This window comes from Miniopterus schreibersii (genome assembly GCF_964146895.1).
Source record: "Miniopterus schreibersii genome assembly, chromosome: 2".
NCBI lineage: Eukaryota > Metazoa > Chordata > Mammalia > Chiroptera > Miniopteridae > Miniopterus > Miniopterus schreibersii.
Genome location: NC_138102.1, coordinates 168,501,808 through 168,526,025, shown reverse-complemented (window position 1 = coordinate 168,526,025; position 24,218 = coordinate 168,501,808). Strand labels below are relative to the sequence as shown.

Here is a 24,218-nt window from a genome sequence, read left to right as displayed (position 1 = left end):
CTAATGTAGTATAAATATCAATAGATATAACCCACATAAATAAAACCTCTTTGGTGCCCTCAACCATTTTTAAGAGTGTAAAGGAGTCTTGAAATTAAACCATTTGCAAACTGCTGAACTAGTGAAGGGGTAACAAACCTCGATTCTATCTGCAGGCCAGTCACCTGCCACCAAACCACAATTTACATGGTCTTTCTCACCCTCTATGCACCTACCCCCTCCCCACCTTGTTTCCTAACAGCCAGACTGGAAGACAGTGCAGTTCGGTGGGTGTAGCGCAGGTTTAGAAGCCTGGTTGCACTGGAGTTCCACCCCCCCTTACTTCCAAAGTGCATGACTTTAGGGCAAGGGAAATTATCTCGCCTCTCTGCCCCTTTGTTTCCTCACCATTAAAGAAGGAGGGTGTGGAGGAGATGGAAAATGGTGCAGGATCTATTCCTCTCTTCTTTCTTAGTCATAGGACCCTCGGTTTCCAGTGCACCCACCCCACCCCACTCCCCACCCCCCACCCCTGCACACACAGGCACTGGGAATAAAGATTCCATTTCTCAGCCTCCCTTGCAGCTAGAGTAGCCATGTGACTAAGCTTTGCCCAATAGAATATAAGCAGAAGGTTCTGTGTGACTCCCAGGAAGTGCCCTCAAAGGCGAGGCGCTTCCTTCTCTGTCCCTCTTCCTCCTACTGCTGGGATGTGGTGTGATCCCCGAGGCTGGAGCTGCCATCAGGGGCCATGAAATAGGAGCCTCATGGTGATGACAACAGAGAAATAAGACAGAGGGACCCTGGATCCCAGCACCGTGGATGGGGCCTGTACTGGCCCTGGACATCCCACCCCGAGCTTCTTTAGAGTGAGAGAGAAATAAACTTCTACGATGTATAAACCCTTGTTGCTTCAGGTGCCCTGTTGCTCACAGCAGAACCTACTCCTCACATAAAGAGCAATACTTTAGATGGTTGCTTACAAAATAAAGTTAGATAAGATTACACGGGAAGGTAATCAAGTGCTTATACGTATTATCATTGGCCCACTGTCAATATTAAGCCAAACAGTTTGAAAATGGCTTCTCCTCAGCTCTCTGCTGAACCATTCTGGCAGGGAGACAAAAGGCCGGTCAGCTAATTAGCACACTTCCAGCATCTCCCTGGCTCCAGTGCCGGCCATCAGCTCCTCTGTCCTCCTTCATCTCTTGTCTGTGGTGCTGGAAGCTGGGGAGAGCGATCCAGCCCAGCTCCATCAATCCATGACCTCACCCCGCCTGGGTGGGTGTGCAGACCCACTTGCAGCCCATCTAATCACATTTCCAGCTCATTAAAGAAGGCCAGGCCTCTTCCCTGGAGACGCCACGCCAGTTCAAGGGAGCGGGAGAGAAAAGAAGTGCATCTCCCCTGCGGTAGATGGGGGAGGGGGGTGTGAGGAGAAAAAGCAGCAGCAGGAGATCTGAAGCTTAGCTATTGTGTTTGTTCCGAAACAGCTGACAAAAGGGAAGGGAGGGGGGCATTCCTAGGACCTAAGTGAACAAAGAAAGGAGAGGCTGATATATAAAGTGCAAGATTGTTCAGCCAGGCCCTGATCTTTCCAGCCCTGGTGTGGGTGCCCGCCGCTGCCCCTGGAGGAGGCCTGGAGGCGCCTGGAGCCTGAACTAGTCCAAAGTGGTGGGTTCAAGAATTTGTCCCTGGGGCAGGGCATCATTCCTCATTGGTCAGCCTGCAAGGATGGATGGGGGAGAGTTACTGAGTCTATTTATAACTTCTGGCTGGCCTGGGATTCCCACCCACACTCCAAGATCTGGCTCACAAAGACCCTGTGAAACTGGTTGATAGATTTCCACCAAATGGGTAGTTTTTGCAGAGTTAGACATTCCTCTCTCTGAGATAGTTGGGGTACAGCCCTCATGAGAAATAGGGTAACTGGATATGTCCCAGAAGTCCCCAGCCCTCTAAAGGACCCTCCTCACTCTCTGTCCTGGTCTCCTGGGAGGCCTCTGAGCAAGTCTCAGTGATCAGGGCAGGAGTCAGCTGGCTGGGAGGTCAAGGGCCAAGTACCAGCTCGGGGTTCTCAGTCTGAGCTCTGGGGATGGAACCCTCCACCCATCCTGCTCCCAATGAGAAAAGATAATCAGTTCTTATCACAGAGCTGATTTCCCTGAGCTGCTATTACACTTACCATTCTTTGAGCAATTCATCATTTTTACCCAAGATGGCATGTGTGTGGCTCTCTTTCATGGTTGTTCAGTTTCTCATATGTGCCTTGTCCCTTGAACAAGACTGTAAATCCACCCTGCACAGTTTTAGTATCACCCAAACCATACAACACATTTCAATGAATACATCCTAGTGGGCACCATTGGATTCTTTCTGAGTCTTGTCCTTACCAGGGTGAAGGTGAAGGGGAAAAAAGCCACTTAGGAAATACTCTGCTAAAGGATTTTGAGGTTGCTGTGTTAGGGAGGCATTTGAACTGAAAGCTTGAGTACTAGGACCTTATCTGACCCTCCTCAACAGTTTGTCAAGTAAACACCCTAAAAGGCCAAGTACTGCTTAACTTGAGAGAAATCTTTGAAATCTTGTGGCAGCCCCTGATCCCTGCCATAAAGCTAGACAGCCTCCCCAACCCTACCCCCTGCCCAAGGCATAGCGACCATGGTCACCCTTGCCCCAACATAAGCCTATGGGCTCACTGTCCCTTCACCTGCTTTGCAATAGGGGAGTGAATTTTCTCTAAAGGAAAGGGTGCTGCTCAGTGTTGGGTAGAGCTCTGTTTACTTTGCAGAGGGAAGGTTGAGATGCAGAGCAGGGATATAAGTACATGAGGACACAGAGGATCAAGTGAAACCAAGGACAGCACCTTAGATCCTTGGACCTCAGCAAAGCTCCAAAATAAATCCTCACTCCTTAGCCTACATGGGACTGGAGGGAGACTGAGAGAGCAGTTCTCACTCAGCAAGAGGGCTAAAAGGGTGTGTGTGTGTGTGTGTGTGTGTGTGTGTGTGTGTGTGCGCGCTTTGTGTGCTTTGTGTGCTTATGTTCAAACCCCAACTCTGAGCTAAACATCAGTGGGACATAATAGGTGGCACCCTGTCTGTAAAACCAGGCCAGGTCACAGTGCTGTCCTCTGACAACTAACTCCTCTGGGGGTCCTGGGTTACGAGGGTCTTTCCTTGAGATTTATTTATCTTCCCTGCACCAGACTCTCTGACCATAATCAGTCTCTATAAGTCACAATGATTTCACCAAGCAAATGAATGGAACGAAAGCCTTCCCAATCTCCAGGAAAAATCCACTCCAGGGCAAACACTCAATTTAGTGAATGGAAGAGTCAGAGAGTGGAAGCAGGGTGCCAGGAATAGGCCTGGCCCATGAACCACAACCTCCTCCTGCCCCCTCCCTGCTCTTCCCCTCCCCCCCTGCCAGGGCACTTAGCACCTAGGCCAAGTCCTATGTTTAAATTACCTCCCTCCTGGCCTGTGAGCTCCCTCCTAACACGACTGTGAGCAGAAATAGTACAAAAAACCTCGTCCTTACTTTGCAAATAAAAGGCTTAGACAATATTTCGCGAGCACCCAAAGAGTGAATTGTGCTGTCCTCAACAAAATGGGTATTTTGCGTGCCAATTTGTGCCATCGAGGGGACATGTTTTGGTTACTCAAAGTGCACATGAGTATTGACAAATGTTAGCTTGTGCAGGACAGGTGACTTGCTGCAGGGAGGAAGACTGCAGGTGAACAGCGCGTTTCAGAGGAGGGCCAAGAGGAGAAAACGCAAAGACATGGATTGTAAAGGAACCGAAGGAATAAGGATTGTGTTCACCGCATACACACCAGGCTCGGAGCCGGGGCGAAACAGGCAACCTGGGACTATTGCGGCCGATGGGAGTGCGAATGGCTGGGAAGCCCTGAATGAGACCCGCAGATTCCAGCCCTGAATGAGACCTGCGGATTCCAGACTGAACGGATCTTGCCTCCCCAGGCATTTGAGGGCACTGAGGGAGGACTTTAGCTTCAACTGGGGATAAAAAGAAAGGAGAGATTTATCAGGGAGCCAAGATGGGCTGCACAGGGCTGAGCTCTGCAGGAGGGCTGGAAAGATCTCAGCAAGGATGTCTCAAAGACTAGACTCTTAAATCAAAGTTATAGCATCACCTGTCTATCAGGATAGAGCTCGTGGAGAGCATGCCTGCGGTGGGCAAGGGGCTGGACTAGACAGCGTCTAGAATCTCATCCCATTCTGAGTTATTGTGAGTCTGTTTCTAACATGGATGAAAAGAAATGTCTTCTGCTCCAGACACCTGCCTGAGGTTGATGTTGCTGACAGATGGTTTGCCACTAGGGTTGAGTAATAACTGGTGCCCTCAGTCTTCGCAAGAAAGACTGGGCATCTTGAGGACCAACTCTGATGAGGTGTAAGGAGAGGGCTGTGAGGCCAGAGGCATGAAGTGTCCTCACATTCAGACAGCAGCTGCAAAAGCAGGAGATGGCTGTCCCACTCTGGAGGAGGTGATCCTGAGGAGGGGGATGGTTGCAGGGACTATGCCTCCCAGTGGAAGCCAGGCCAAGGCCATGGGCATCAAGTATGGTTCTTCAGGTCATACAGTGCACAGTGGCAACACACCCAAGGGGTTACCACTCACATCACAGACATCATAGATGTACATTCTATGTACATTTATGTTTATGATGGCAATCTCCCAGCAGGTGGTGGTAAAGTGTCTTCAGGGAAGGCTATCTTTTTCTAATTAACAAGAGCACTGTACGGACTAGCCCAGCCTCCTGGAGCCATGGCCTTCACGTTGCAGATGGGACTGCCAGACAAAGACAAGATCCCTTCATAACGTTCAGCCCCAGACAGACAGAATGTGAAAAAAAAAATTTAAGATGACCTAAGGATCTTTCTAAAATGTTTATTGTACAGTAGAGTTGCTTGCAAATTGACATCAATTATATGAGCACTTAGAGCTTGGGGTTTTTTATTACCAGGCCTGCGCCCTGAGCTCCAGACTCCAGCAGTCCTGCCTTGTGTTTGAAAAGCTGAGAAAGCTGCACATTTGCATCCACTCAAACAAGCCATTATCAGTCCCAGCAGACAGGCTCTGGGTTTTGTTGGCATAACAAGGGAACATTCATCCCCTAGGTATTAGTAATATGACCTGGCTCCCAGAATGAGTTGACTCCTTGCTACCACCTTGGAAAGACAAGGAAGTACCAGAGAAGTGGGAGAAGAGACTCTGCCAGCTCTCAAGGAAAGTTCTTAGGTCATTGTAGTCTGCCCCACACAGCGCTTTGCCACTGCACAGGCCCTGGAGCCACACTGGCAAATACGTGTAAACGATCCCATTTACCAGACCTAACTTCTGAACTTTGAGGCCCAGTGGGACTAATCCAGCAGAGGACACTTCCAAAGATCATGTTAATCACCTCCCAGGGGGGGAAAGCACAGCATTTCCCAACCAATGAGGGCGCCCCAATCACAGACAAACACAGCCTGGTTGGCTAAGGCAAAGCCAGGCCGCTCTGCTCAGGTAAACAACCTGAAACCTGGTGTCTGAGCTTGGAGGAGCCTGTGCCTTGGGAGGTCTGGTGTATTTGGGGGCCTCCGTCCAGCACTAAGACCTTGGTAACCAGTTTCTTAAGCTGCTCCCAGGAGACTGGTTAATAAGGACTTTAATGTACCCAGTAGACAAAGTGAGTAGCAAGCTTGCAGCTGGAGCCCCAAAAAGGCACCCAGGCAGACAAACAAGGTTTCTGGATTCTCCCTCCCTCCCCTTTGTCTCTCGGAGACCAAGAGCTCAGTCTCCCTCCTCAACTGGGCCCCAGTGTCAGGTTCTCCATTTGAAACTCCTATCTTCGCCTCCTACTTCTGTGCATAAATGAGACTATTCCTTTGTACTCTGAAGTGGGGGAACAATTGTTCAGCACCAAGCTGGCCTGTGTTTGCAAAATAAAATGTGACAAAGCTCTTATGTTCTCAAAGAGCCAATAAGGTGTAAGAGGTACATGTGTGGCCCAACCCCACCTCATGGGCTCAGGCTCCCTTACTCTTGATCTCACCCCCTGCCTAGAAACATTAAAGGGCAGGAGAGGTGAGCCACTGGCCAACCACAGAACTGCAAGTTTGGAAATAAGAGAAAGAAATGATAAAATCCCTCCTCCCCGCTCCTCACTGTACCTGATTCCCTGAGGGCCCTCAATCTGAATTTCACCTGCTTCAGGAGCAGCTCTAGAAGGAAGTGGGCTCCGTCACTCTCCCACCTCTCAGTGTGGATGGTTCAGGCGCCTGGCTCTCTTTCTACACCCAAGCTGTGCTCAGCTCCCCGAGAGGAATGGAGTGAAATTGAGAGGAAGGAGGGGGGAAAGAATGAATTGGGGAGCTTGTGCTGAACGTGATGTGCTTGGCCTCTTCCTCCCCACTTCCCTCTCAACACGGAGGCACTCCAGTGGGAACACAGACAGAGAGAGGACACCAGGAGGCCTTTCTCCACTGCAGTGCCATCCTCCCAGCGCCCCACACAGGAGGCACATAAGCCATCCCTAGCTGCAGAAGGAGGAGGGAGGCACTGCTGGCCACGGCCTCCCTGAGCCAGCCCCTCTCTCCAAGGGTAAGGGTCCAGCTCCTGGGATCATAAAGGGCAACTCTGACGGGGGAAGAGCCACTAACTAGCTATCCTATAAGTAGAAATGAGGCTGTGCGTGAAGGGTGGGAGGTGCCACCGTCTGTACTGAGTCTCAGGGACACAGGCACACACAGGTTAGGAGGTGACCATGTGACCACAGAGGCAGCGACAAGAGTGATGTGGCCACAAGCCGAGGAACACTGCAGCCACCAGGGGGTCTCCCTAAAGCCTCAGAGGAAGTGAGGCCCTGCGGACACTTTGATCTTGACCCAGGGAAACTAAATTCAGTCTTCTGACCTCCAAAAACTGCGAGAGAATACATTTCTGTTGTTGTAAGCCACTAAATTTAAAATAATTTGCTACCTATCACAGCCTCAGGAAACTATTACAATACCCAAGTTGGTCACTTCAGGCCTACCCCCACCTTTTCCCTTCCCCAGTTCTCCCCTCTATAAAGTAACCCCCTTCCTGGTGATGTGCTGACCTCCTACTTGTACTTTAAACAATCACTTACTGAGCACCAAAATAGGAATTGTTTTCTATTGGTAGAATTTCAGACAGGGGTCAGGTGATGATGGTGATATTGGGGGACAAGGGAGAAGGCCTTGGAGTGTAAAGCAGAAAAGTAGGGTCACTCACTATACCAAATTGTTAGACCAGGCACATTTTTAGAGTTTCAGGCCCAGAGTAGCATTAGAATTAGAGTTAAACAGACTCGAACCACAGCTAGTTTTCAGGAGGAAAGAGACCCATGGGAACCCTACATTGAACAGCCAGAGGGACCCACTGCTCCCCTAGGTAGAGGACCTGAGACCAGATGTCCCTCTGCCTCCAGAAGGCCCACACCATCCAGACGACATCCAGGCTGGGTTGTACCCACCTCTTGCACGTCCTCAGAGGAGGCGTTGCAAGGGCTGCTGGGAGGGGATGCCCGTTTGCACCGCTGTTCTCCACTGCTCATGGCCCAGGAGTTGGCAAAGTCGTAAGGGTCCGAGGTCAAGGTCCCTGTGGAGAAAAGTTTCAAGAAAATGAAGCCACACTTATAGCTGACCCAGTTTCCATTAGATTCGTACACAGGCATCTGGGGTGGGAGTATTTTCTGTGTGGCACTCAGCATAACACAACAGAGCACAGGCATCGGAGCTCAGCCAGTGCTTGGTGAGGGGCGGCTGGATGGATGGACACAGTGAGGAAGATGACATGAAAGATGAGGAGCGTGCCCATCTGTTCCCCTTTCTCCACGCCTTTGCATGCAGTAACGGGGAGCAGAACATTCCACACAGAGGGACAATGGATGCCAACACAAAGGAGGATGAGAATTTTGATAGAGGGAGCACAGAGAAGGGACCCACCCAACCCAGGCTGGGGAAGTAGACAGGGAGCAGAGTCAGTTCAGAAGGACTTCCTGGAGGAAGTGGTTCAGGAGCCACATCTCCAGTCATCCTTTGTGTTGGCATATATTTTGCTTCTATTCAGCCCCCATTTAAGTCTGAGCTCCTTAATTCAGGACACAGGTTGTGTCTCTTATCTCTAAATTCTTACCTGGCAGATTGTGAACACTCAAAATATTTTTGCAGAACAAAGGTAAGGATGTGACATGGAGACTGAGCCCTTCAATCACTGCATCCCTGTGCTCTCTTAGCATCTGTGCCTTGGTATTTATAACAATCACGCTACTATCAGCTACTCACAACTGGCTGTGAGGGCCTCATGGGCTTACATGGCATGGTGCACAGTAGGTGCCTACTTTATGCTCCAGCCCCCAGCAGCACCAATAACACTGCTGAATCTTCATTTCAAAGGAACTTAATGGAGCATTGAGGCAAGTAGCCTTTTGCACAGCCAGGCCTAGAAGAGTGAAGCATGTTTCAGGATCAAATAACGTACTTGGGAATAGAAAATAAACTATCCCTGGGGAAACGAAAGAAAAGCAGAACTTTAGAAAAATAGTTGGCATCTGAGGTGTGGTAAGCACACACAAAAATGTCCTGTCAAAGATATATTTACTTCCTCATTCCCAGAACCTGTGAATATTTCCTTATATGGCAAAAGATGTGATTAAGTTAAAGATCTTGAGAGGGAGAGTTTATCTTGGATTACCTGAGTGTGCCTTAAATGCAACCACATGTATCCTTAAAAGAGAGGCAGAGGGAGAGCAAACAGAGACACACATAGAGAAGGTGATGTGAGGACAGAGGCAGAGATCGGAATGATACAACCACAAGTCAAAGGTTGTCAGCAGTGGTTGGAAGAGGCAAGGAATATATTCTCCCTTAGGACCTCCAGAGAGAGTACAGTCCTGCCAAAGCCTTGATTTTGTACTTCTGGTCTCCTGGAGTTGTGAGATCGTAAATGTCTAATGTTTTAAGCCATCAAGTTGTGGTAGAGGGTAACTGCAGGAAACTAATACATAGGAGAAGACAAAGGGAAGGAAACTTAAATTGGGGAGTTTCTGATGTGTGCCAGGCATTGTGATAGGTGCTGCTCTCTGGGTTCTTGGTTACTCCCTGCCACACAAGCTAGCTCACTCTCTAATACACCATATTAAGAAAGAGGCAGAAACACAGCTTTGTGTTGGATGAGGAAAGCCCTGGAGGGAATGAAGGCCTCTGGGGTCTTGTCCCAGCTCTCTATCATCTTATGTGATCTGGGACTGATCCCACCATGTTTCTGAGCTCAATTCTTCATATGTAAAATAAGGGATCAGACTAGATAATCTCCAAGATCCTTCCATCCCTGACTTTCCATGAAGTGAAACTTTAGGACCTTGATCTGAAATGAGGCATAAGGGTGCTTGACAGAACTGCAAATATTCTTGCTAATATAAATTCAAATACATCAACAACACAATTTAATATAAAATAAATGAAAAGAGGCAAAGCTTTATAGTAAGAAAACAGAATAGATTAGGTTACATTAAAATAGTAATAATGTGATACAACTACATATCTATTAAAATGGCTAAAATACCAAAAAAAAAATAAGGTGACAATTCCAGATGTTGGCAAAGATTCAGAGCAACTGTAACTCATATAGTGCTGGTAGAAATGCAAATGCCACAGCCACTTTGGAAAACAGTTTGGGAGTTTCTTATAAAGTTAAACATGCACTTGTCATATCACTCACTAACCCCACTCCTAGATATTTACTCAGAGAGATCAAAGTATATATCTACACAAAATACTATACCTGAATACCACCTCACACTTATTAGGATGACAACTATCAAAAACAGAAACAGAAAATAGTGTTGGCAGTGAGAAATTGGAACTCTTGTGCACTATTGGTGGAAATGTAAAGTGGCATAGCCACTGTGGAAAACAGTATGGTGGTTCCTCAAAGAATTAAAAATAGATTTACCATATAACCCAGCAATTTCACTTCTGTGAAAAAATTTAAAGCAAAGTCTTGAAAAGATATTTGTACACCATGTTCATAGCAGCATCGTTCCCTATAGCTAAACATGGAAGCAACCCAAGTGTCCATCAATGTGTGAATGGATAAGCAAAATGTGGTCTATACATACAATGTACATTCAGCTTTGAAAAGGAAGGAATTTCTGACATATACTACAAGATGGATTAATTGTAAAGACATTATCATAAGTGAAATGAGCCAGTCACAAAAGGATAAATACTACATGACTCCATTCACATGAAGTACTTGGAGTAGTCAGAATTAGAGACAAAGCGAATGGTGGTTGCCAGGGCTAGGGCGAGGGGACAGTGGGGAGCTATTGTGTAACAGGTGGAGTTTCGGTTGCAGGATCAAGAGTTATGGAGACAGGTGATTGTGATGTTTAAATGTGAATGTACTTGATGCCACTGAACTGCACTGAAAAATGGATAAATAGTAAATTTTATGTCATGTGTATTTTACCACAATAAAAAATTAAAGATTAAAAAACTATACATGAATGTTTATAGTGACTTTAGTCACAATAGCCAAAACCTGGAAACAATAAAGTGTCCTTTGACTGATGAATGGATTAACAGGCTGTGGCTTTAGCCTTCAACAATAAATACGAACAAAATACTGATACATGAGCCCTGGCCAGTGTGGCTCAGTTGGTTGGGCATTGTCCCATACACCAAAAGGTTGCCGGTTCAGAGGCATGCAGGAGGCAGCTGGTGGATGTATCACTCTCACATCTGTGTTTCTCTCTCTTCTCCCCCTCTCTCTCTAAAAATCAATGAAAAACCTTTAAAAAAAAACAACCTGATACATGCAACAATATGAATGAATTCCTAGTAGATTGTGTTAAGTGAAAGAAGCCAGGCTTAAAAGGCAAAATACTCTAACTGCTGTATGATTGCATTTATTTGAATTTTGGAAAAATCAAAACTGTATGAACAAAACAGGAATAGAACAGAAAAATATCAGTGGCTGCCAGGGCTAAGAGCTGGGGAAGAATTTGACTATAAAGAGACACAAGGAACTTTGGGGGTAATGAAGTTATTCTATAGTTTGATTGTGGTTGTTACATGGCTCTACATTTTTGTGAAAATTTATAGAACTATACCCTGAAAGGGTGAATTTTAGTGTATGTAAATTATACCTCAATAAACCTGACTTCTAAAAAATAATAATACAATCCAGCTATGTGCCTCTTTCATGAGGCACATCTGAAACAAAATATACAGAAAGGTTGAAAGCATAAAAGATATACCAAGCAAACTCTAACCAAAGAAAGGTGGAGTACCTATATTAATATCAGACAGATTTTTAGGCAAAAGGCATTGTTAAAAATGATTAGTCATTACATAAAAGGGACATTCTCCGGAAAGATTCAACATTTCTAAAATCTAATAACAAAGTCTCAAAATATATATGGCAAAACTTGACAGAATTACATGAAGAATTGACAAACTCGCCACCATTGTAGAAAAATTTAAAACATCTCTCTCGGTAATAGGCAGTTGAAGCAGACAAAAAGTGTAGTAAAGATAAAGATTTGATTAACACAATTAACAAACTTAATTTAACAAGTATATATAGAATCCTACAGCAATCAGAGAATATATCTTTTAGGAGCATACATAGAATAATTGCAAAAGAGATCATGTACTAGGCCACAAACAAATCTACCCAAATTTCTAATTTAATTGAGAAATAAATTTAGTTATAAAAGTCAACTAAAAATTCTAAATATCTGGAAAATTTTCAACCTATTTTGTAGGTTAAGAAAGAACTCAAAATGGGAACTGGAAGATTCATAGAACTAAATGAAAATGAAATTATGTTACATATCAAAATTGGTGTGATGCAGCTAACATAGTATTTAAGGAGAATTTATAGCCTTACATGTACATATTGAACAATAAAAAGTCTGAGAAATCAGTGCTGGAGAAGACAGAAACAAGTGGTCTTACTATTTTCTGGTCCAATGAAAGGAATAGTCAACTGTTTCTTTACACACTAACCCCTTAATCAGAGGGCAGTCAGGTGATAAGGAAGGAGACCATACACACATGTTCAGCTTCTGCAAGGGAGCATCACTAATTAAATATTTATGTAATTGAAATTATCAAAAAAAGATTAAAGATCAGTAGTGGTTTTCACATCATCCACATTACCTTCTATTGCTTGAGAAGAACACATATGTGTACACACGCACACATGTGAACTGGCCTTTTGGGGCAGTGCTGAGGCCTCCCTTTAAAGATTTCACCCATGAAGGTTCTTTGTAGTGGTGCAGGGGGGTTTGTTCCAACCACCCAGCATTTACCAGCCATCTACCACGGGTAAGTTGCTACGGGGAATTCAAATTTGAGCCAAGTCAGGCTTGAGGAGCTCCAAGACCTGGTGTGGCGGGAAGTCTAGGCAGTGAGATGGAATGCTGCAAGGTAGGGTTGGCAGGATGCACTGAGGCACGGTCAAGGGGGGGGGGGGCTGGCTTGCCAGAGGAGGAGCCATGGTGAAGGTTTGTGAGCAGGGGAGTTACCAGCATACCCACGCCTCCAGGAGGTGGCAGCCCAGAAAAGCTTACCTTCTTGAGTCCTAAAGTCATCTTCAGCGAAGACGTTAGAGTTGCCACACAGCCCGCAGGTCTTGTTGAAGTGCCTGTCTGACAGCAGGATTTGGAAATTGCCACTGCCATCGATCCTGGCCACAAAGCCGTAGGCCTCGCTGGACAGCTTGTAGTACCCAGCCTCGGTTTCTAGATATAGCCCGTTGGAGGCATAAGGCATGGAGACCCTGGGGGGAAAGGATGAACTCAGGAAGTAGGTTTTTCATACATTTTCTGGCTGTCCCTCCCACTCTTCAGCCCCAACCCCAGGCTAAGGGTTCAGGCTGGGATGGAAAGTGACTGAGGGCCTGGGCCAGCAGCTGGGAACCCTGGCTCTCACCCAGCCCTGCTACTAGCTTCCTCTGGACACATTTACTTTCTCTCTCTGGGCCCTGGCTTCTTCATGTGAAAAACAAGAGGGGGTATGCAAGGGGAATTCCCAGGGTCCTTTTTAATTCAGACATTTGGGCTTCTGACTTACCTCTGGTCGCCCTGCAGCACAGTACCATTGACAAACAGACGGATGTCAAAAAATTCCCCGAGATATATGGAGAGGCTCACTCTCTTGCCGTTTTGGAAGTCCCCTGAAAGACAGGAGGCAGTGGTGGTGATTATTATCTAAAAGAATTAACAAATGTATTTATAATCACCATTTCTAGAATTTTAGCTCAGTGGAAAGTTTCCTCCAAAAGATGTAATGAATGGGCAACAAAAATCTCCCCCAAAATCTCATTGCTCATGCATTCTCTTCATCTAAAAGCATTTATTGAGTGTCTTCTGGATACATAGCCTTCTAGGTGTCCCTTATATTTCTCAAAAGAAAAATGTAAAAGCATGACCTCTTTCTTCTGGGAGTGTACAATCTAAATATAAAGATATGATGAACATGTAACAATTGAATACATTGTAAGGTCAGAAATAAAAGTGAGTTATTGGTAACAGGTACTCTAGGATGAGTTATTGAAAATATTCTTGTAGGATAGCCCTGATTAAAATGGCAATTCACCAGCTCCACCTCAGTTTACTGAGTTTGATTCTCTGGGAGAAATTTAGAGATTCTATAGGTCAAGCCTCTCATTCCATGTGGGGAACTAAATAAGGGCACAATAAATAATTGGTTATGCCCTTAGAGATGTTTAGATAGCCAAACACATGATAAAATAGTCTCCTACTATTTGGCAGTGGTCCAGTTGTGAGGGACAAACAGAGACACAGGTGGTGGCAATGACACAAAAGCAGAAACACAGGTGGAGACACATTTTTGCAGCATTATGAAGACCTGGCAATCCCATGACTAGTCCCTAAGAACGGGTGCTCGTGCAGGGCCCTTGGAATTTAAAGATGACTGAGTGGCCATGGAGATGAAGGAGACAGAGGAACAGAGTAGAGTCTTGCCTCAAGCCTTAGAAACCGAGAAGCTGTGGAAATGGGTAAGGTGAGGGCAGCCAGTGAGGACTGAGAGGCAGAAGATGCTGGAGAAACAGGGGGCAAGTGTGGAGGTACAGCCTTGGAGCTCCTGTAGAAATGGGGCCTAGGGCCCAGGTGGAAAGTTAACCTTGGAAATGAGGAAATGTACCTTCTCCTAGCAGGGGCAGGGGAGTGTGGCCTCCGGCTCCTCAGCAAGAGAGGAAGGAGCGAAGTCCAGGAAATTTGGGAGGTTTGTTGATGTGAGGTCCTGCTGCCGCAGCTGGGGCCACTGATAAGGAGAGTGAAGGACAGGGCCGCCTCAGTCACAGCTTGGCAGAGTCTGCGAGAAGGAGTTCCCCAATGGGGGCCTGAGCTGGCCCCAGGCTGCTGGAGGACGGTGGCCACCTGGACACACACACACACACACACACACACACACACACACACACTCCTAACCAACCAGAATGAGCCAGGAAATAGACTTGTTTATGGTGAGATTTCAGTGAAGGCTGTCATATGTAAAGAGCCAGCCCAGCGATTTTCAACCTTTTTCATCTCACAGCACACATAAACTAATTTCTAAAATTCTACAGAACACCAAAAAATATATATATTTTGCCGATCTGACAAAATATATATATATATAATTTTGATTCACTCACCTGGACAGCTATTGTTGTGTCGGCTATTGTCATTTTTTTCATTGACAATCTGAGGGAAAAGAGGTGAGTGCCCCTGACAATCAGGTATTGCATGTTTTAAAAATTCTTGCTACACCCTGGTTGAAAATCGCTGAACTAGACCATTCTAAGAATAGAGTCTTGAATGATACAGTGTTAGCAGCTCCGAGACCACCAGGAAAGGCCCGGAGTCCACACACCACACTCTGCAGAGCTCCAGACCCACAGCCAAGAGTTAAAGGAGACACCAGCCAAGGTAAAGGGCTTTCATGCTGTTTGACTAGAGTCTTGCCTGATCTGCATTCTCACTTGCAACAGTTTTTGCAGCTCGCACATCTTTAAAAAGTGGAGCAAACTTTCTGGCAGCCAGAAGTTAGCCAAAGAGAAACACACAAAACCAGGTAGGTAAGAGTAAAATGTTGATGATAGAATCCGAGTGGTGAGTATATGGGTCTTCACTGTCGTTTTCTACCACCTTTTCTGTATGTTTGAAAATGTCCATAATAAAATGTAGAAAACACAAACAAATGGGACAGCCTGGCAACTACCTCCAGTTTGCAGTGGACCAAAAACTGAATCCCTTCCCCAGCCTCTGCTGGAGTTTACACTGAACACCACCCCCAGGTTGGAGTGAAGTGGCTCCACCTACTACCTGCCTGCTGGAGGGGGTACAATGAGCCCAAGAGGTCAGGGTATGTGGGTCCCTAATGACCACAGGGTCCATCTCCCCTTCAGTACAATTCTCCTTCCACAGGCGGTTCTGTCCCAGCTTTACTGTGTAACTCGACCAATATGTCACCTCTAGCCAACATCTCACTCTTAGAAACAGAAGAAGACTCTCCCTGTGAGCCTCCCCCTTTAGCGGCTCTCCTTAGCCTTCATGGAAGTTCAGAAAGGGCCATAAGAACCAGCCAGCCAGGAGTGTGTGGCTGGAGGGTAGGTAAGGAAGGCTCAGGCAGCTTGGGGTGAGCCACCACCCTGTAGAGATCTGTCGCTCTTTCAAGGCTTTCAAGGATGTAAGGTCACCCAAACAGTCACTTTTCCCCAGGAGACAGAGCTGAGCAAGTGCATAGGAAAGCCCAGCAGTCACTCACTGCAAGGCTGAAAGATAGAGCCTGCAAGGCTGCCCAGGCCAGGAGTGCAGCAGATGCAGAAAGTCAAAGAGGGAAGGAGGAGAATGTAAGACAGAGCCCCAAGCCCCCCACTGCGCAGCGTGGAGCCCCCACCCTGTTCAAGTCAATGATGAAGGCAGCCTGGCCCACAGACCATAGGACTTGGGTCCAGCCAGGTGGCTGACACTCTGGGTAACTTGCCCATCTTTACAGAGCTAGTGACTGAAGACAGAGCCGAGACTCGGGCCGGGTGCTGGTGTAAGTATTTGAAGGGCCAGCTCTGTGTGGCCCTAGGAGAGGTCAGCATAAGGAAGCGGAGGAGACAGCTGATGGGCAGCGCCCACTGCCCACTGAGCACTGTGAGGCAGCCCCTGGTGGGCACCTGGCGCTGGCTGCCCAGGATCATCACCCATCTGGGGCAGGGGTGTGTGGGCAAGGGGCTGGGTCGGGACCCTTAGTGAGGACTGAGCTGCAAGGAGCCTGTGGAATCGCTAACCCTGAGTGCGGTGCACCCTCTTCTGAGGCAGGGGCTGCGAGAAGATTTTGGAAGTGTGTCCTGGAAATTCATCAAGTCAGAAAAACCTATTATGGCAGCACTGTGAGTCTTGGAGTTCATCAAAACAAGAGGCTTTAAACCTTTTTACCCAGGAGAGCAGAGTAAAAACACAATTTACTTTACAGTAAATTTACACACACATTCACATTTAGCATAAAAATACTCACCCTCACTGTGTGCCATGCACTTAGATACTTCCTGATGGCTTCTGTTTTACTCCATTTAACTTTGTAAAAGCTGGTTACACCCATTAAATAATTGTGTAGCCCATAAGTCATGATCTGGGTTGAAACGCATTGATCTAGACTGACTCCATTCTGCAGGTGAAGGAACTGAAGCCTAAGTTTACAGCAGGGCTGCTCCATCTCATGCTGCTGACAGCTGGGCCAGGTACTTCTTTATTGTGGGGTCGCATCTACCCACCAGTAGCATCCACCCCAGTTGTGACAACCCAGAGTGTTCTAGGCACGCTGACAAATGTCCTCTGGAGGAACTCACCCCAGTGAGAATAGCTGGTTTACCCTGTTAACTTGGGGCAGAGCCCACCCCTGGGTTTTCCGACTCCAAGACCAAATCTCCCTTTGCACCACAAAGCTGCCTAGGAGGGCATCTGAGTGCTGTGGATTCATTTAACACTAAGGGAGAACTCTAGATTCACCTTCTATTTTATTTGGTTCATTCCCTCTCTGCAGAAGTCGGGGGGGGGGGGGGGGGGGGGGGATCTGATGCTGTGCAGCCATTAGAAACTGCCAGTGAGCCCAGGGGGAGGGGGAGGGTGTGGAGGGGACACTCCCACACTCCACCTACCTGCAGGCTAACACTTCCCATAGCTGCTAGGGGAAGGTGGACTGCGTCTCCACCCCAAGAGGCCAGAGCAAACTAGGGACACTCCCCCGTGGCCCTTGAACTCAGTGACTGAGGAGCTAAGTAGGGACAAGGTGTCCCTCGCGTGCTGGAGAAGCAGCCTGGGAGGCAGGCTGGCCACCGGAGCCAGGGCAGCTGAGTGCTTTTGGGACAGAGCTCGCTAACCTGCATCCCGAACGAGCACTTCCCCCTCGGCCCTGATTCTGATGCAGCTGACCATTACCCAAACTCTGAGAAACAGAAATCTGCTCGGATGCCATTTACCGATGCAGAGGCTAAGGCTCCGGCGGGGGAAGTGACTCAGTACGTTGGTGGTGGTTTCTGGCGCTCTCTGGGCAGGCTCGGGAGCCAGATCCTGTATTGTGGCCTAAAAAGAGCAGGACTCCTTCCTTTTCCCTGTGCTGAGGACCTTGGCCTGGGACCCTGGAGCCTGTCTGACCAGGAGGGGCCTGGTCAAGGAAAGGGCCTCCCCTTTGCACCAGGTGGTCCTTCAGGCTGAGACATAAACACTTGACTCAGGATGTGTACAAAGTCCACGGACACTCCGAGGAATGGGAATTTGCGAGTTGGAACTGAGAAAACAGGATGTCATTGGGGGAACAATGAAGCGGAGCTGTGTGCGAGGACACAGTCATGCTCGCAGAACTGGCCCCAGTGCCCCGGAGCAGCAGGGCCAGCCCAGCCTCCCTGGCCCAGGCCCCAGTGCCCCTGAGCAGCAGGGCCAGCCCAGCCTCCCGGGCCCAGCCTCCACAGGTTATTTCTCTCCTCCCCATACCCCACCCACCACCAGCACCAAAAACACAAAAGGTAGCCACCATTCTCTATGATGTTAGCAGCATGATTTTCGGTGGGAATTAAATCAATCTGCATTAAAGTGCGATTGATCCTTAGTCGGTCCGAGGCAAATGACCTCCCAGGAAACTGACACTTGACAGGAGCAAGTTGTTATAAGAGTAAGGCCCCAGGGCAGAGAGAGGAAGAGGGATCCCATTGGGATGTTTTAAAATGGAGAGGCCTAACAAAAATAAAATTTTTTTTAAAAGGCAATAAATAAATAAATCGGGGGGGGGATAATAAAATAAAATAAAATATAAAATAATAAAATAAAATAAAATGGAGAGGCCTAATTCAGCCCTTCAATTCCTCTTGGCCATGAAACCCAGAGGATGGCCAGAGAGGCAGGTCTTCACACACACCCGCATGGATATGTTGGTGAGGAGGCTGATGTTACCCTAAACTTGATAGAAATGGCCCCAGGGCCCAGTAGCCCTTCATCTCCACCATGTTCATGTCCAATAAGTGCACATCCTGTTAACACAGGTGGCTGCTTTCAGTCACTAAGGACTGGGTAACACTTCACAAGTGCAAATACTGTATCTCCCTTGATCCTCACAGTATCTCCATTTTAAAGATGAGGAGGCAGAGAGACACTGTGTGACTCCCCTAAGGACCCTCCATGAAGATGGACAGAAGGGAACACAGGTTTTTTTTACTCCAACTCTGGTTCTTTCTATGCTTCCATTTCCTGCTGGGGACTGAGCCACCAGGTGATGTGGGACAAAAAATCTGCCGATCAGCACAAGTTGGTGAGCCCAGTGCTAGAGAGGGTGGGAGTGGTCAGAGGGGGCTTCCTGGAGGAGGTGACAATGACAGCCCAGAGGCACCAGCATAGCTTGAGTTCCCCTGACTATGGCGGCTACCCTTAAGGGGAAGGGGTCCAGAGTTGGGTTTAAGTAGGGGAGGGTGCTTTTCCAACATTCTGCTGAACCCCTTGATTCCAGAATGTGAACTCTGTGCCTGGTACTCAGATTTCATTGCTTACAAACCCATCTCCAGGGTAAGGAGTCTGCAGCAGAGCTGAGCTAAGACACTGTGGAGTCAAGACAGCAACCCCTCCAAGGCACCCCAGTGTCTCCATAGAGGACCCCTCCCTGGAAACACCACTGAAGCCCCAAGCCATAGGGTAGAGAGGGTGTCATTATTTCCTTCTTTCAAAATCTTCCTCTTTACCCTCCATTTCCACTGACACCCCAGACCCATCTCAGGTAGAGGGTCTGCACCATCATGATTTTTATAGATAGATAAAAATCTATATGATTTTATAGATAGATAGATGATAGAAGAAAAAGAGATGAAAAAAGAAAAAATGTTTTTCTTATGATGAGAACTTTTAAGATCTACTCTCTCAACAACTTTCAAATATCCCATACACAGTGTTGACTACAGCCAGCATGTTATACATCATGTCTATAGTACCTGTTTATCTTATAACTGGAATGTTGTACCTTTTGAACACCTTCATCCAATTCTCCACTCCCCACCTTCCACCTCTGGTAACCACAAAGATGGTCTCTTTCTCCCCTGAGTTTGCTGTTACATTGTTTGGTTTTGTTTCTTTGAGTCCACATATATGTGAGATCCTACAGTATCTGTCTTTCTCTGAATTATTTCGCATAGCCCAATGTTCTGGCAAATGCACCATGATTTTTAAGGTAGAAAAATCTGCTTAAAATAAACATTGGGACCACCTGAGATGGGAAGACCTGAGCCTTCAAGTTTCCAGGGAAAGTGGGGGTTGTTTTTTCTCCCCAATGTGGGTCTGTCCGTTGCTATCTCAACCTCCCAAAGGCTGAGGACCCCACCTCTGCGACGTTGTCTAGTATCCACACCACACACATCTGATTAATTCTTAAGAATGGGAAGGTCACCAAACCCATTTTCCATCACTACCCCCAGCTTCCCAGCCTTGGAAAGATCCTTCATCCTGACAAACCCAGGATCGAAATCCTTTTATTATCTGTCAGCCCTTGGGAGAATCAGACAACCTCCATGAGTTCTCCGTCTGTGAAATACGGGTGATTATACATGACCCTACACCTCAGAACTGCTGTGGGGGTGCAGAGGTGACACAGGCACGCGGCCAGCCTTTTCCAGGAACACAGGAAGTGCTCAGCACTAACATAATACCCTGAATTCCACCAAGAACACACAGTGACCCTTGCCTGTTGCTAGGGGCTTTGCCAGTTACAAAGCTCCTTCTGGTTAATCATTTCTCCTGACGCTTTGGCGCTCCCAGAGTGTTGCCTGGACCCAGAGCAGTGGCCACAATCACTGGAGAAGCATGAAGACTCTCTCCATCCCACCTGGCTCCGGTGGAGAAAGACCCAGCGAGCAGCCAAGGGGAGCCCTGTGTGATAGAAAGGCCATTCCCCACCCTGCTCTCTGCAGGGATCTTCTAGATCAGGCACTGTTGTAAGGAAACCCCACCTACCCCGCAGGCCCCCTGCATGCCAGGGCTGAGCTCGGCTGCCTGCCGCTCCGTGTTCCTCCCTTCAGTGCCCCAGACTCACCTATGAGTGAGAAGGAATGTTTCTGGCAGTCCCCAGCCAGGAGGTAACTGCAGTCCCCAGCAAAGCTGTACATGCTCTCATCAAAGGTGCTGATGAAGTCATCGCCAAAGAGGCTACAGCGGGCCATCGATGAGCTGCCACGAGGCCCTTCTGCGCAAAGGGTCCCTGGAGGGAGAGGCCATGGGTGAGCACAGCTGGGTCCACCAAAGCGCTCCAGCCTTGTAGAAATGGGGCTGCATCTCACGGAAGCTGGGCTGTGGGGAAGCACTTTCCATTCTAAACAAGACCCAAGCTGTTGCTTTGGGCCCCCAAATGTGACCCAAGACTCATAGCAACAATGGAGCAACAGTTTTTCAGGAAATCTATTTATTTTAATGCCATGTATATACTCATTTAAAATGTGATACATGCTCATTACAGAAAATTTGGAGAATACAGAAGAAAAATACAAAAAAGTTAAAATCATCTATAACTAACATTTAGCAATAACTAGAGTTAACATTTTAGTGGTTATCTTTCTGTTCTGTTTTATAACATATACACAATTGTGAGGTTTTTACAAAATTGTGATCATCCTGTGCAAACTATAACCTGTTTCTCAATATTTTTAAGAACTTATCATGTCATTGAGATTACTTCCAAAATATGATTTTTAGTGACTGCATTATATTTCACATTAAATGTATACAGTATAACCCCCTCTTGTTAGATTCTTAGCATTTTTCCAATTTTTCTGATATATAAATAGATTGTAATGAGCATCTTTGTACATTAATCTACTTGTATATCTTGAACAGATTAATTCTAAGTGGACCCACTTGTATGCCTGACACATAGAATCTATAAAGTGTCAACTCCTGCAGGGTCATATGCTAACCCCGAGGCCCTCCTGCCACCCTCACACTGTGTGTGTGTGTGTGTGTGTGTGTGTGTGTGTGTGTGTGTGTGTGTTGGCAGGTGGGGAACCCCATCAGAAACTCTCTTCAGTGTTCTGGGTCCCTAGCTGGAAGATACAGAGAGTGTGACCTATGTACATTTTGTCCCAGACTAACCTGTGTGCAGCATATTTGGATGCTGCTGGCCTGAGTGGTCTAAGTGGAGACAGGCCTGGGTCAGAAAAAGGTCCCTCCTGCCACTCACAGACTCAAAATCTCAGTTACAGAAGGAAGACTGTGCAGTGTAGTGAAAAAGTGCTGGCCTGAGACCCACGAGGCCTGACTGCTAATATTGGCTCTGTGTGACTTTGGAGCAGTCATTTTTCTTCTCTGACCCTGTCTCTTCATCTGTACTAGATGACCTCAACAATCCCTTCTAAAATTAGTAATCTATCCAAGTCTTGGATTCCTTCCTCCCCCCATCCTCCAGCCCCATCATATAGGACTGCTCTGTCTGGTCCTTGTACTTCTTAATTCCCCAATTGGAGAAGGCATTTGCAGGCACCTGCTCTTTGAGGAACACAAGATAGGGGCAGGAGGATCTGTGGAACCTTCATAAGAAAAACTGACCAGGGAACCGGTGACTCTGGCAGGGCCAGCACTGCCTAACACAGGTTGGGCACACAGGTGAGCTGCGGACACGCCTGCCTATTTCTAGAGGAGGGTTGTTCACTCCTGGGGCAGGAGTGAAGGGTGGGAGCACTTTGGTACCTACCTGGCAAGGTGAAGGCCAGAGCAAGCAGCACCCTTGCAAGCCCAGCAGGAATCATCTGCAGAGAAGCAAAAGAAATGAGCTGGCAGTCACTGCCCACAGGATGGCTGCTGTCCGTGTGTGAAGCGGAGAGAACATTAATATTTTTTTTTAGCAGGAGAAAAGATTGATCCTCATTGGCCCATGTTTGCCTTGGAACATGGAGTGCTGGTCCCCAAAAAATGTCCCTGGCCAGGGTCAGGCCCAAGAGTAACAATCACTGTGAGCCAGGCCCCCTGCACCCTTTCCCAAACAGCAGTCTCAGGGCCTGGGCAGCGGAGGGCTCTGCCCTCTCGGCGGCCTCCAGGCCAGCCTGCCCGTGCCCGTTTCCCTGCACGTGGGCAGAAGCCACAGGCTGCTGCACAGACACACCCAGCTCCTTCCAGCCCCTTCATCCTTCCACGCTTGGCAGCACACGGGAATAGGAAGTGTCTTATGCTTTTGTTCCTCCCCCAGACACCCCAACTTGGAGAACACTCAGGAACCATGTTTGCTCACCAGTCACCCCCACTATACTATGCACGCCTCACTCATCTCCACACCCAGCACCCAAGAGATGTTCGGCAGTGTTCACTGAGTTGACCTGATAAATGCGCAGGAGGAGTCCAGTAGCCCTGAGCCTGGACAAGGGTACCCACTGTGTGGCCCACCAGAGAGGGACGATTCAACCTGGCTGGCAGAGCACGCCCCATGTCCCTTAGAGCCCTTGTCACAGCCATCTCCTCTGGAAAAGTTGTCTAAATTAAGTGCAGAATTTGTCACTAGAGATTCACTGCGGGGGGTAGGAGGGGGTGACTATTTTCTTACCCAATGCCCCATCCAGCCAACCAAAGAGAGATAAACTCCATCTATTATATATCTGTGGAAGGAACACTTTGATGTCAGCCATGGCCAAGTCTTGGTCTCAAAGCAGATGCCCCCTCCACACACAGGTACATCAGGCTGCTCCCAGAAAGTGCCAGAGGTGAGGGCAAAGCTTGCTCCAGTCCTGGATAGCTGAGTAGCACAAGCAGTTAAGCCCAGGCAGGAACAGAAGCAGCCACAGGACCCCAGAGGCAAATGGAGAAGGGGGCAATAGGATGGTCCCCAGCTTTGAATCACCCTCTAAACAAAGCCCTTCTAGTCCACAAAGTGAGAAGCTCAGGTCCTCAGTGCAGGGGATCAGTCCTGATCTTTTTCCCACAACTGAGCCAGCCCTCCTCCCAGAAGGCCGTACCTTCCCCTGCAGATGGGGCTGCAGGTATCTCCAAGGTCCCTTGGGAAAGTCAGCCACACGGTGGTGTCGCCAGCCCTAGGCCATGCTCCCCAGCAGCTGCTGCAGCTCTGCCCTGGCTTGCTGCTGAGTGACCCAGGGACCGCGGACTCCCTGTGGCCAGGCAGATAAAGCTCAAGCGGTGACGTTCACCACCACCCCCTTTCCCACCACAATAGCTGTGAACTGCCACAACAGGGGACCGGCCTCCTCTTAATGAACCAGAGGAAACAATGAACGGAAATAGTATTAGAAATACCTCCAAGCCGATAAGGCTTTGGACAGTTTGGTGAGAGACCTCTTGGCAGCTGCCATAATGAGCTGCCTTGCCCTCCCCCATGCCCCCCAACACCCGGTCCCTGGTCCTTCCCATACAGACAGGATGACAGGCAGGCTGGTCCAGGCCAGGGAGGATCCCAGGCCAGATCAACAAGCTTCGAGATCCGGCTTCCAAGGCCTTTAGGGAAGTTTAGAAAACACCTCAACCTGAGCCAATTTAGTCACCATGTTTGAAGGAAGGAGAGAACTAGTGCTTCCTGGCCACACTGGGTATGAATGATCCAGTTCTGGCCCCTGACAAAAGCAGTCAGTTTGGGTCCTGGCCAGGGTTAATGGACAAGTTAAAGATGAGGGGCCCGGCTGGAAGTCCAGGCCTTTGTAAAATGATGGCTGGGATGGTTTGTTTCTAATAGTC

The 24,218-nt window shown here is 47.8% G+C and overlaps 1 protein-coding gene across 1 annotated transcript in view; it reads right to left on the bottom strand.

Moving 5' to 3' along the window:
- The window catches only part of VWF (von Willebrand factor), a 120,304-nt gene extending 96,589 nt beyond the window's left edge, over window positions 1–23,715 (bottom strand). The window contains exons 1-6 of the mRNA XM_081127063.1: window positions 23,489–23,715; window positions 22,237–22,291; window positions 20,587–20,751; window positions 13,099–13,201; window positions 12,597–12,805; window positions 7,488–7,612 (exon numbers count right to left, since the gene is read on the bottom strand). Coding sequence (XP_080983189.1) covers window positions 7,488–7,612; window positions 12,597–12,805; window positions 13,099–13,201; window positions 20,587–20,751; window positions 22,237–22,291 — 657 coding nt within the window. The 5' untranslated portion in view covers window positions 23,489–23,715. The remainder of the gene's footprint in view (window positions 1–7,487; window positions 7,613–12,596; window positions 12,806–13,098; window positions 13,202–20,586; window positions 20,752–22,236; window positions 22,292–23,488) is intronic.
- Window positions 23,716–24,218: the final 503 nt, after the last annotated feature.